The sequence below is a fragment of the Brassica napus genome, chromosome A8 (genome assembly GCF_020379485.1).
Source record: "Brassica napus cultivar Da-Ae chromosome A8, Da-Ae, whole genome shotgun sequence".
In the NCBI taxonomy this organism is placed as follows: domain Eukaryota; kingdom Viridiplantae; phylum Streptophyta; class Magnoliopsida; order Brassicales; family Brassicaceae; genus Brassica; species Brassica napus.
Window position 1 is genome coordinate 13054901 of NC_063441.1, and position 13593 is coordinate 13068493.

General features: G+C 31.1%; 3 protein-coding genes and 1 pseudogene across 3 annotated transcripts; 1 reads left to right on the forward strand and 3 right to left on the reverse strand.

The window, feature by feature from the left end:
* Nucleotides 1-248: 248 nt before the first annotated feature.
* On the reverse strand, nucleotides 249-1894 carry BNAA08G10800D. The gene has a single exon (XM_013862610.3). It carries the CDS (start codon nucleotides 1013-1015, stop codon nucleotides 281-283), a length of 735 nt encoding a protein of 244 aa, XP_013718064.2. The 5' UTR covers nucleotides 1016-1894; the 3' UTR covers nucleotides 249-280.
* BNAA08G10810D lies at nucleotides 1837-2719 on the reverse strand. The gene has a single exon (XM_013862611.3). The coding sequence runs from the start codon at nucleotides 2678-2680 to the stop codon at nucleotides 1907-1909; it is 774 nt and encodes a 257-aa protein (XP_013718065.2). The 5' UTR covers nucleotides 2681-2719; the 3' UTR covers nucleotides 1837-1906.
* A 2940-nt stretch (nucleotides 2720-5659) lies between these two features.
* LOC125576933 lies at nucleotides 5660-7605 on the forward strand (annotated as a pseudogene).
* Nucleotides 7606-11321: 3716 nt separating this feature from the next.
* LOC106421772 (cytokinin riboside 5'-monophosphate phosphoribohydrolase LOG5) lies at nucleotides 11322-13355 on the reverse strand. The gene is made up of 7 exons (XM_013862594.3): nucleotides 13174-13355; nucleotides 12981-13078; nucleotides 12840-12870; nucleotides 12660-12759; nucleotides 12187-12257; nucleotides 11922-12065; nucleotides 11322-11801 (listed from the first exon to the last, which is right to left on the reverse strand). Exons 1-7 carry the CDS (start codon nucleotides 13279-13281, stop codon nucleotides 11667-11669), a joined length of 687 nt encoding a protein of 228 aa, XP_013718048.2. The 5' UTR covers nucleotides 13282-13355; the 3' UTR covers nucleotides 11322-11666.
* Between the last annotated feature and the right edge of the window lie 238 nt (nucleotides 13356-13593).

Below are 13593 nucleotides of genomic sequence, written 5' to 3' on the forward strand. Positions count from 1 at the left end.
AGTAAAATAAGAACTAATTCATAAGTAACATGGTTTCAGAATTTTGTAAGTATTGAAGAACATGTTGAAGTACAGAGATGGCATATGGTATGATACTGAAGTTTCCAGTTTGTTTTAAAGATAGCGTGTTCTTATGTGGAGAAATTAAAGAAGAAAAGATAGCATTAATCATATGAAAGACTCTTGTATTAGTTTTGAGTTAGTTAACAATTACATTATCCTATTTGTACAAAAACATTGTGGGCACAATGGCCTATTAGATGTTAAGAACTGAGACTCTCTATTTGATCAATGATTTAGAGAGTGACTCGATTCCATCTTCAAGATCTTGAATGCATGAATCTAAGTTCTGCACATCTTCGATCTTCAAAGACTTCTCTGATTGGAACTCCAAGTCCACTCTTGTGAATTCATTGGCTTCACATGCAACTTTGTTCTGGCTCATCATCTTTGAGACCAGTGACCATTTGCCACAAGACTTTGGTCCGGAAATGAAGCTAAACATAGATTCAAACAAAGTAACTGTTACAGCTTCTGCTTCTCTAAACACAGCCAAAGACTCTTTGTTTTTGTTTTGGCCAGTTTTCAAATTCTTGAGTACTTTCTGGAATGATTTCTTGATAAACTTTCTAGAAGCTAAGTATTTCTTGATCTCAGCCGATAGATCTCCACGCTTTCTTCTTAAAATAGATTGGATCTCCTTGAGACTCTCTTTCATTTGTGATAAACCGTCTTTGGAAACGTTGCATAAATCCAAGATCTTGACAGATCCATCAAGAATCATCTCAACTTGTTCTTGAGATAAAGTTTGTTGAGTGATGGACAAGCGAAGCATCTTGTCAAGAGAATCATGTAAATCTTGAAGGTTGCTAAGTCTTTGGCGGATAGAAGAGCTTGAAGATGAAGAAGCTGTCTCTGAAGATCTCAACCGGTTCAATTGCTCATCGACATGAGCGGCTTGAGGGTGTTGTCTTGAAGGGAAGCTGTTAGAACGAACATGAAAAGAAAGTGCCATTTCTTCTGGTTTAGCTTTGGTTTCTTGTTATTCAGATTCAGAGAAGGTTTAGAGAGATGTAAGATGTTTGTTATGTGTTCATTGGCTCTCTGGTGAGTACATATATATACACCTTTAGAGAAGGGAGACATTTGGAATCTTAATAAAGATGGTTCAATGATGTTTCTGCAATGTCTCCCTCCAGCTCATTGAAGCATATGATATTAACGTCAATACATTCATGTGTACAATTTAAACTTAATATTTTTTTTTGGTAAAATATAAACTTAATATTTTGGAAATTGTTTCAGATATTGTCTGCCTCCTACACTGCACACTTTTGTTTCTATATGTTTGTATAAAAATCTAGTGGTAATGAGTTTAATGACATGAGCTGGAAGTACAGAGTGGTTTTGAGAGCGAATATATGCATGAACCGTGCTGCTGCCATCACCTCCTGCACATTCATTTATTATTTTTAATTGATATGTGAACATATAAAATTCATATTAAGATGATAAAATATGAAATCATATCAAGAAGGCATATGCAGCGTTGCTTGGAGAAGGGGACAATGCATAGGCCTTCCTCCAGGTATGTCAAGAGTATCAACTTATAATAAAGGACTTGCTGTGGCTTTTAATTGTAGAACAAGAGTTGCATAATACATAACGCTTTATAATTAAAGAACACAATCAAGAAGATTCCAGTGTCTGTAGTTTCTTGGGGTGGAAGTAACAACTAACAAGCCCTTTGGTCTGATAATGATACCACTTGTTTCTTGAAAATTATTATTCAAGCAAAAATATGAATAAACATAGATAATAGAAGCAAAGGTTATATGGCAAAAAAGTTTATGTTTGTTTCTGATCTCATTTAAATTTCTGTACAAAATTTTATAGCCGATATGATCTATAAGATATTAAGAAGTGAGACTCTGTATTTAATCATTGACTTTGAGAGTGACTCAGTTCCATCTTCAAGATCTTGAATGCACGACTCTAGCAACTGCACATCTTCCATATTAAGTAACTTCCCGGATTCAAACACAAAGTCCAATCTTGTGAATTCATTTGCTTCATCTTCACATGTAGATTTGGTCTGGCTCATGAGTTTTGTGACCAATGACCATTTTCCACAAGCCTTAGATCCGGACATGAAGCAAAACATACGTTCAAAGACACCAACTGTTATGGCTTCTGCTTCTCCAAACACAACCAAAGATTTATCGGTGCTCTCTTTGTTTTGGCTCACTTTCAAATTCTTGACTACTTTTTGGAATGATTTCTTCAAGAACTTTCTTGTGGCTAAGTATTTCTTGACCTCTGCTGATAAATCTCCACGCTTTCTTCTTAGAATAGATTGGATCTCCTTGAGACCTTCTTTCATCTGTGACAAAGCGTCCTTGGCCACATTGCACAAATCCAAGATCCTGAGGGATCCATCAAGAAGCTTCTCAACCTGAACCTGAGATAAAGCCTTGTTGGTGATAGATAGGCGAAGCATCTTGTCAAGAGAGTCATGTAAGTCTTGAAGGTTGCTTAGTCTTTGGTAAATAGAAGAGCTGGAAGATGAAGAGGCTGCCTCAGAAGATCTCAATCTGGTCAACTGCTCATCAACATGAGCAGCTTGTGGATGTTGCATAGAGGGAACACTGTTAGAACGAGCATGGAAAGAAATAGACATTTTTGTTTGATCTTTCTTTCTCTTGCCTGAGATGAAGAAATGGTTGTTCTGTTTTCATTGGCTTTCTGGTCAATGAATATATACAACGTTAAGGAAGAGAGACATAAGGAATCTTTAGGTAGTTCAAATTTTGAATCATAGAAAACGATGTTTGTGAAATGTCTCCCTCCAACCATTCACCCTAACGCATCATCCAATGTGCATAAGAGAAATATATGATTCAGATTTGATCACATGAAATGATTTTATAAAAGATTGTAATGCAAAGTCAGCTGGGCTTGTTTCTTTGAGGCATATGGTATCAGCACCACTTGTTGCACCAGCTTATAATCTTGATCTTTTGAAGGCTGCTGCAGATCTTGTCTGCCTCCTACACTGCAGAATTTGATCTCTTTCAAGTATTTTAGTTGTGTCATGATCTGTAATATACTTAATAGCTACTGGTTGCACATGAGGTTTTGAGAGTGAATATATGCATGAATGGTGCTGTTATCATCAACTCAAAGTAGACAAGCCTTACTGGATTTGCTTTAAACAAAACCAATAAGGTGCAGAATCCCTCGTGCACATTCATCTTTTTGGTTTATATTAAATACTATTTTGCATTTTTCTTGAATATCAATCACATCTTATATACAACTAACCCTTCATGAATGACCAAATATCATTTTATAAAAGATTGTAATGCAAAGCCATCAGATCTTGTCTCCTTAAGGCATATGATATCAGCGACACTAGAGAAGTTTGACAATTTAATAAACCGGACTAACAAACCTAAACAGAGCAAAAAGAGTAAAACAGAGCAACACAGAGTAAATTTAAATAAACAGGGAAGAGTATAAAATCAATAAAATAAGAATTATTGTAAAGTAAGGATGCATGATGAAATATGAGTATGATGAAGTATTCGTTGATTAAATGCATGTGAAGAAGCAAAATAAATAAGATTATACTAAGATTTAATTCATAATTAACACTAGATATTGATAGGTACTGATATTAATTCTTACATTTTTATATATTGATATTTATTTTTCATAATCAGTGTTATATATTTTAAATGAGTCGTAATATAACTAATTGTATTCAAAAAGATCTAGACCGAATCGGGTAATATGATTATTTTTGGTATAAACATCCGCACTCGTTTCAGATACATTTGTTATTTAGATATTTTGTAGGTTTGTATACATAAGAATCGAACTCATCCAGACCCAAAAAGACTCAACTCAAAACTCACATAAATTTATAATATTCAAGCGTGACCTAACTTCAAAAAAAAAGACGATACCCAAAAAGAACAACTCATACCTAAATGGATAGCCAATGTTCATGCCTAATTGATTTTATAAACTAATAAAAGAGACTATTTCAATGTGTTTGGCTAAATTAAGTGAAATAGAAAGATTTTTTTATTTAGTAAAATAATTATATTTAAGTGAAAATAAATATAATACATTTTTATTATTTTTATTTAATTTGTTATTTTATTCATAAAAATATGTCTTTGAATTATGTTTTTGACTACATAATGTTTCACTGATTGAAACTAAAATAAAAAGTTTTACTAAAACAAACTAAACCGGATGTTTAACCATATGCAAAGCCTAGTTATTTTATATTTTTGATTTTATAATTAACACAAAGTTAATGTTGATTAACTAATAAGTAAAAATATGCACTATTATTATTATGATAATATAATTAATGATGTGATGTATTGTTAAGGTAATATAATTAATAAAATTATTAAATTGAGTGAAATATGGAAAGATAAATAATATAAATTATATTAATAAAATTACTAAAATGACACTATGTTTCTTTTCTATACTGATATCCATGCTTTTAAACAATTTTCATTTATACTGCTATGCTTGTTTTCAAACAATACCAAAAAATACTATAGTTATAATAATATACTAGACTTTGACCCGCGCACCCGCACAGATGTATTTTTCAAAGTTTCTATTTGTTTTTCATGTCAATAATATAAGGGATGAGCAAAATATTTGAATCTGAAGAACCGAACCGATCTCGATCCGAAAAAATAGTACCAAATCCGAACCAAAATTGATTAAATATCTGAATTATTCAAAATTTTGGTTTTTGAAGAATCGAATCCGATCCGAACCGAAGTATTTCGAGTACCCGAATGTATCCAAAATAGATTTATATACTGATATATAAAAATTATTTTTAGATTTAATGTATATGAAAACATCTAGAATATATATATGATACTTTTAAGCTGGTTTAAATACTTTAAAAAATATACAAATAATCAATAGTAAATATCTAAAATAGTAAAAGTATATACTTAAAATAATTATTGATTCTCTATCTAAATATTTGAACTAAACTCATTTATATGTTAAGTTTAGGTATTCTGACATATATTATTCAAATTTATATTTAATATATTATTTTGTTTATAGTTTTTGAGAAATTTAAAGTATATAATGAATTTTAAAATTTTAAAAGTAATTTAAATGGGTCATCCGAACTCGAACCGAATCCGCAAAAATCTGAAGTGAACCCGAATTGAAATTTAGAAATATTCGAATGGGACTGAGATCTTTGACCCCGGAAACCCGAACTCAAACAAACATGAACTGAACCCGATTAGGTACCAGATAGATAGTTTCTCATAATATAATGGACGTCTAATTTTTCTTAAAAATATAAGTCCATTACTTTTTTTTCTTAATAAACTGCTATCCATGTTTCCAAACAAACCTGTTTTTTAAAACTGTAATCCATGTTTCCAAACATTTTTTTTTAAAATGCTATCCATGTTTTCAAACAAACCTAATTTGTACTTGAGTTTTAATAAGATAGATATGGTTTCAGAAAAAGATATTAAGTATTGAAAAGAGATGGCATGTGATATGCTATTAAGTTTCCTTTTTTCTTAAAGATATGTCTTCTTAGGTAAAGTAATTAAAGAAGAAAATATATAATTAATCAAATAACATTATCAACGCTATTGGATTTATAGCTCTTGCGTTTCGCGGGAGCAACCTCAGGGCTGTTCTTTTAGAAGACGCGCTGCGTCAGCTTCTACGATCAAAAAACGAACAAAAAGACGATGGAAAATTTAATTAAGTTGACGCTGCTATTATTTTTGCAAAGGTTTTCAGTGTAGTCGCTGACGCTGTTAAAAGCAGCGGTATTTATGTTGACGCTGCAACTATTTTTGATAGCCAAAACCACCGCTGCCAGTGTTTATGTCCAGACGCGTGAACGAGAAAGCAGTTATAATTAAGCTGCAAGACGCTGACGCAACGCGTCTTCTAAAAGAACAAGACTCGTCCTAGAGATACAGGTCTTAAGATTGAGAAAATCACATTTTAAAACTGTTTTTTTACGTTTTTCAACTTAAGTTCTCTTTCGGTTAGTATTGACAAGGTTTGTTGTGATATTTCTAAGGTACTCTACCTTCCGATTCAAGTAATCCTTCGAGTAAGACAATGTGGAGAGCCGTGATGATCTCTCATGTGATCATCGCGATTTGCATGTTTCTAGTAGCCATTGTTGTATATTGGGCGTACGGAGACAAGGTATGTCAAAGTATGATTATGATTTATATAATATTCTTTGGTGTAGGTTTCACATAATTCACTTCATAATAGTTTTTTTTTTTTGCTTATGATCCATAAGATAAATATTTGTCTCCCTACGATATCTCCAATACACTAATTTGGAGTAGTATATATTTTTGTTGCCATTGCGTTAAATTATTTGTTTGAAACAATTGATGCTTTAATGTTAATTCTTGTATATGATAGATTCCGGCTACGGGAGGTCCAATAGGCAACTACTTGAAACTTTACGAACAAGACTACTCAAAGCAAGCCGCTTGTTTTATACACCTAACGTTTATCTTCTACTGCTTATGCTCATATCCGATATACTCGATGTCATCATGTGATAACTTGGAGATGGTGTACATAACCAAGACACAAAAGCCTTGCTCCTTTGTCCGGATGATGTTGCGTGTGTTATTGGGTTCGGTTGGTTTCTTTATAACCGTTGGATTCTCATTCTTGACATATCTTGTTGTTCTTATCGGAGCAGTAGGCTTGCTTGTTACGTCTAAGTACCCGTGTTTCATGTGGGTATCTATCAAAAATCCCCAGAGGAAAAGCTTGATGTGGTTGCTTAACGTTTTGTGGTAAGTTTAGGCGCGTCTCTCAGCATTTTGCTTGTGGTTGGCTCGGCTTTGCGTTTGGCTGATAACGGTTTACATGCAAATTTCTTTAAACCCTAGAGCATATTCTTGCAATTGTTAGCAAGTAGGGGGCTATTTGTTTCACCATATGTCATCTCCATCTCCATCCCGCTGATCCATTTATATGATCCATCCAGATTTTATGGGACAATTTGTTTGTCCATCCATATGGTTCATCTAGCTAAATTCATCTAAATAGGCTTATGTTTTTTTTAATCTCCATTTCAATCTAAATGAGTTTAATAAAACAAATTATTAAAATACCCTTGTTTTGATTTATTAGATTTTTGCTAATGTTTTCCTAATTTCTTATATATATTTTTCCAAATATATATTTTTCTCTCTAAATAGTATTACAAACTTTATAATCAATGAACCAAAAATCCATCTTAGAGTTCTTTTCGATCATAATAGTACCTTATTTACTATATTATCTGACTTAAATGCAAAATATCTTTAAAATCAAAGTTCTCATTTGTTCCGTTTAATATAATCCGTTCATTCTTCAAAGCCTAATTATTTATAAAGCATTTATCGACATTATAAGAGTTTAATAATTATTACAGATACAACTATATTTTTATATGAATATGAAATCATAATATTCATTTCTATAAATTGTTTTCTATTCATTATTTTATGTAGTATATAAATATAAAAATAACTGATCAAACATTATTACAGTTTCTATAACTTTGAAAATTAGTTACCATAAATTATTATTTGTAATATCATTTAGGTTATTTGGCAAGTGATAATAATTAATTTTAGACTTACCTTTTATTTTAGATCTTTTTAAAATAATTAAAAATTATAAAAAGTTTTGTTCATTATGTTATGTAGTTTATAAATATAAAAAATAATTGATCAAACATAACTATTCTTTATATAATTTCAGAAATTAATTACCTTAAATTATTATTTGTAATATAATTTAGATTATTTGGCAAGTGATATTAATTGGTCATAGATTTATCTTTATTTTAAATCATATATATTAATTACAAATAAGATATCCCGAACCAAATATAGACTTTCCAAATAATATAAATTATATTACAAATAATAATTTATGATAACTAACTGCTGAAATTATATAAAGAATCATAACGTTTGATCAATTTTTTTTTATATTTATAAACTACATAACATATTGAACAAAACTTTTATAATTTTTAATTATTTTAAAAAGATCTAAAATAAAAGATAAGTCTAAAATTAATTATCATTACTTGCCAAATAACCTAAATAATATTACAAATAATAGTTTATGGTAGCTAATTTTCAATATTATAGAAAGTGTAAATGTTTTATCAGATCTTTTTATATTATATACTACATAAAATAGTGAGTAGAAAACAATTTATAGAAATCGATATAATATTCATATAAAAATATAGTCATATCTATAATAATTATTAATCTCTTATAATGTCCAAATATGCTTTATAAATAATTAAGCTTTGAAGAATGGACAGATTATATTTAACAGAACAAGTGAGAACTTTGATTTAAAATTTTTTTTGCATTTCACTCAAATAATATAGTGAATAAGATAATTTTATAACCGAAAAGTACTGTAAGATGGATTTTTGGTTCATTGATTATATGGTTTGATTTACTATTTAGAGAGCGTAATAAATATTTGGAAAAGATATGTAAGAAATTAGAAAAACATTTTCAAAAATCTAATAAAAAAGAAATGATAACGAACAAAATAAGAAGATGCCGAAAAAGATGCATAATATGTGTTGGAGAAGTTAATGATATAAAAACATAAATAATTCTACAAGCATTTGTTTTTACTAAATATTAATCAGTTATTTTTACATTAAATTCTTGGAAACTTTACGACATACTATACATAATATATATTTTCATATAATATTTATATCCGTAAATTTGCGAACAACCACCTAGTATTACTTGAAAGAGAAAAGCAAACAACAAGAGAAGTCACAAGTACGTAAATAAAAGGCATTTAGAAAATGGGACAAACCCCATATTATTGAAAAGAAATAGCACGGAAACTGGTTTGGAAATAGCCACTTCCGTTAGACCCGGACCTGTTCTAATCGACATCCCCAAAGAATTAATATTAGAGTTGGGCGTGGATCAAATACTACCGTAATTTTAACTATTTGAGATTTGCTTCGTATTTTAAGGATACCTAATTTTCCAATTTTCTTTGTTTCGAAAAAATAGATATATCCGGTTTTTCAGATATTCAGAAACTTTACAAATATTTGTGAATATTTACAGATATTTACGAATATCTCATCCACTTTGTTCAATACAAATAAATTCAGGAAAAACATACAAGTTTATCTTCAAAAATATCTTTAACATTATATAAAATAAAGATTAGTAAAACTATATGTTTCATAATTTTTTAAAAATAATTAAATGTTCTTATAAAACATAAAATTTTGGAAAATTATATTTTTTTTATAAAGACTTTATATTCGTTTCTTAATTTAATACTTCAATAAGTAATTTTTTAAATAAAATTAATAAAGTTATATGTTTCAATAATAGATATATAAAACTATACATTTATACTTCTATATACAATTGTACGCCCACACACACACACACACACACATATATATATATCGAAGCGGATTAAATATCCGATTCTGAAATTTTTAGTATTTGTAATTTGTTTCGATTTTAACGGATATTAATTTTTAATATTTGTTTTACTTCGAAAATTCGCAGATATTCGTATTTTTTGAATCGAAATGACTAACGAATCGATTCAAAATTAACAGATAAATTGTCCAACCCTAATTAATATGGCCAACCAACACACTCCTTTATTAAAATTTTACATAGTAATGTATTTTGTTTCTTTTAGATATAGAGAAAAAACGGTAATATATATTCTAGAGAAAAATTAGAAATGAATTGATGGGATAATGTTAAACATGTGATCAGAGACTGGCGGAATTTTGTCTGTAATTAAAGATGGTAAACTTATGCATTTTGGTCTAAACATGTATATTCCCTACCAAGGTGGCTCCAATACGCGGAATAGTTTTCAATATCAAATGAATATGTGTGACCAAATGAATTGTTTAGTGGCCATCGTCTTGTGGAATTACTCTCTTTTTCTTTTCTTCAACTCGCTATTTCTTATCGCAGTGCCCCACTAAATTTTAGTACCATATTTATTGTGATTTTGCATTTAATACCGTTTAGTTATGATAGCTAAGTTTTTTTTTTAATCTCTACTCCCTTTTACTTTTGTAAAATCATCACAGACCTATAAAGAATCATCTTCTAAATAAAAATTGACTTAAAATTACTTTATTTAGCTATAATTGTAAAAAAAAAAATATAGAATTTAAAGGATTATTATGTAAACAAAAACTCCGTTTATATTTTGTATATAACGTTTGTACATATTTCTTTAAAAGCATTTGTTTTAATATTTGCATATTTCTATTCTCGCTAGTTTAATACTATTTAATTTCAGATTTTATATTAAAAACAATTTTTATTTTTATTTACGTTGTGTTTTCTTAAATAGAAGCGTGATTCCAAAATAGAATCTTAAGCTTCTAACATATTTTAAATAGGTTATTTTAGAAGCGTTTTGGAAGCAATATTATATAAACCTCCACAAATTTTGATTCCAATTCCGGTTCTGAAGCAAGAAGAAAACGTACAATGAATCGAGGTCATCTCTCTAAATTCTCTCTCTAGGATTCCTTGGGAGAAAAGTCGGTCTTTTGTTCGATCAACAGGGCCTCTTTTATAGTTGCGAGACAAAAGACAGCTCATTGTCCTTGCTGATGAGGTTACATATTTGATTTGTGAGGTGAAGTCATATATTCCATGCGATGCGGATGCAAGTCGCTCGTCCCAACATTAAATACTGGTCAGACTGCTTCACCCATACTCGCTGACCGGGTCAACACATTTCTTCCTTGAGCAAGGGCGCAAGCTGGCCGTCGAGCTGTCGCACTCCTCGTCTGATTTTGTCTTTAAGTTCTTCTGGTTTTGGTTATGTTTGGATAAATAAAAGCCACAACAATTGTGTGTATTTGAATCTATGTTTAGCTTCATGTCCTGATCAGGGGGTTTTGGAAAATGGTTATTGGTCTCAAAGCTGATGAGCCAGAACAAAGCTACACGTTAAGCTGAAGCAAATGAATTCACAAAAGTGGATTCGCAATTCCAATCTTCAAAGTCCTTGAAGATGGAGGATGTGGCCGATCTTAGAGACATGCATTCAAGATCTTGACGATGGAATTGAGTCACTCTCTAAATCCTTAATTAAATACAGAGTCTCAGTTCTTAACATCTAATAGGTCATTGTGCCCACAAAGTTTTGTACAATATAGGAGATGTAAATGCTAGCTTACACATAAACTAATTAAGGAAGAATATTTCATATGCTAATTTCTTTCATTTCTTCTTTCTTCCTAAACATAAGAACAGACAAAAAATCAAGAGATAAAAAAACTCAGGTAGTAGATGCAAGTTCTGATTCCAAGTGAAGGTTTAACTAACATAAATTATATAAATGCTCTGAAGAAAAGTTTTCATTGATTGAATTAAGGGCATCTGCAACTTTAGTTTAATCTTCTGAATATTGGAATTTTGTAGCAGCATTTTCTTAATCTAAATTAGAAGTTTAATTGATAGAAGCAAAATAATATGTAGTACAACAAACTTTATAATTCCCACTGACTTTTATCCCTGGACCTTGAATACTCTTTCGACAAAAGACCCTCTAAAAGTCTAAAGAGCAATCTCAGTCTGGATGCTTGTGTTAGAACAGAACACTACTTGTTGTTGTTGTTGCGCCTGTTGCACTTTCTTCTCAGCTTCCCACTTTGATTTTGCTATGGTTCCATCACTCACAGGCTCATATGCCTGAGTAAAATCAAAAACAAAAGTCAACTTTGTGATGTCTTTGTTATCTTCATCTTTACAAGACTAAGTCAGAATCTCAAGGGGAAAAGCAGGCAAAGCAAAGTTTTGGTGGGCACCCACCTCAAGTTTTTGAACAAGTTCTTTGGCATTAGGGGCAGAGACAAAGATGTGACGCTGAGATGGCTTGATAAAGCCATCATCAACGGCTTTATCAATGAAGGTGAGGAGGTAATCGTAATAACCATCCACATTTAACAAACCCACCTACAGTTTTTTTTCCCCAAAGTGGAAACACAAAATATCAAGACTATTATACTTTGATTTTGGTTAGTGATTCAGAGAGCAACACACAGTGAAAACTGAAGTGTCGTCTTTTATTACTTACAGGCTTGTCGTGGATTCCAAGTTGTGCCCATGTTATTACTTCCAACAACTCCTCCAGTGTTCCATACCCACCTGATATCAATTTGCATGAACAGATCAATTACTAATAAATCTTCTTTTGGAAGAAAGATGTGAACTTTACAAGGATTATTTGATCATATATAACTGCTATAGTCTCTTGTTTCTTAACTGTCAAGTAAGAACCCATCTTTTGCATTTAATTGCAGTGGTAATGGAATAGTATTATGTTCCAAATTGACATAGAGATTATATTACAAATTTACAAACCAGACACAACTAATCTCTTGTTAAGTTATGGCCACCCTTAGTTTGACAATACCTTCTTATGGGCACTCTCCATTTATAGAAGTTGTTAGATGTGGTATGGGCTAAGAGTTATTATAACAGAGCCTAACGAGTAACAAACACTTTTTAAGGTCTACAAAGTATATAAGCTACTTAGTTACTTCGTACCTGGTAATGCGATGAAACAATCGGAGTGGCTTGCCATTTCAGCTTTCCTTTGATGCATATCTGCCACAGCTCTTACCTCACCATATGTTTCTCCAGTGATCTATTATAAAAAAATCACGTTTTAAAGAACTTACCTGAACACTAAGTATTCATTCAAGCAAAAAAGTAGTTTAATCCTACCTCTTTGTCCATAAGAGTCCTTGGTATGATCCTAACCCATAAAAGCAAAGCAAGATGGAAGCAACTCACACAACAATATCAAATCATTAAGCAGTGAAGGGCACACATCTAAAGAAGAGATTATTGATTGAAGGAGCATACCCTAGCACATGACATCCAGCTTCATGAACAGCTTGTGAGACCAAACCCATGAGGCCAATGCTTCCTCCCCCATACACAAGATTCAATCTCTTCTTAATCTGTTTCATAAAACAGAGAAAGACAAAAAAAAAAAAAAATCAAGACCCTTTTCAAAGGTTTCAAGACTCTCATTATAGCATAAAGATAACCGAACCAGCTCTTGAGCTAGATCAATGGCAGCATCTCTGTAACACTCTCTGTTTCCACTGCTGCTTCCACAGAACACACAAACCCTCTTGAATCTCGACTTCACTATTTCCATTCTCTCAACCAAAACAGTTTTTGTCTTGTGGATTTGAAGAAAATAAGTTTCTTTATAGGAAGAAGAACGTGTGGTTCAAGCTAACTCTTTCTTGTTTCACTTTGTGATGCAACTTAGACAATGAGACAAGAAATTATATAGATACAGTCGCACAACAAAGCAACAAAGACAGTACTGTTCCACGTATATCCAATTGCATTCAAGTAACAAGCTTTCTGCTTTTTCTTTTTATGGTTTAAAGAGTGGTTGCTTTTAACGTTTTTGAAAAAATAAAGAAAACACTTTAGGATATAAACTAAAATTCAAAAGAAA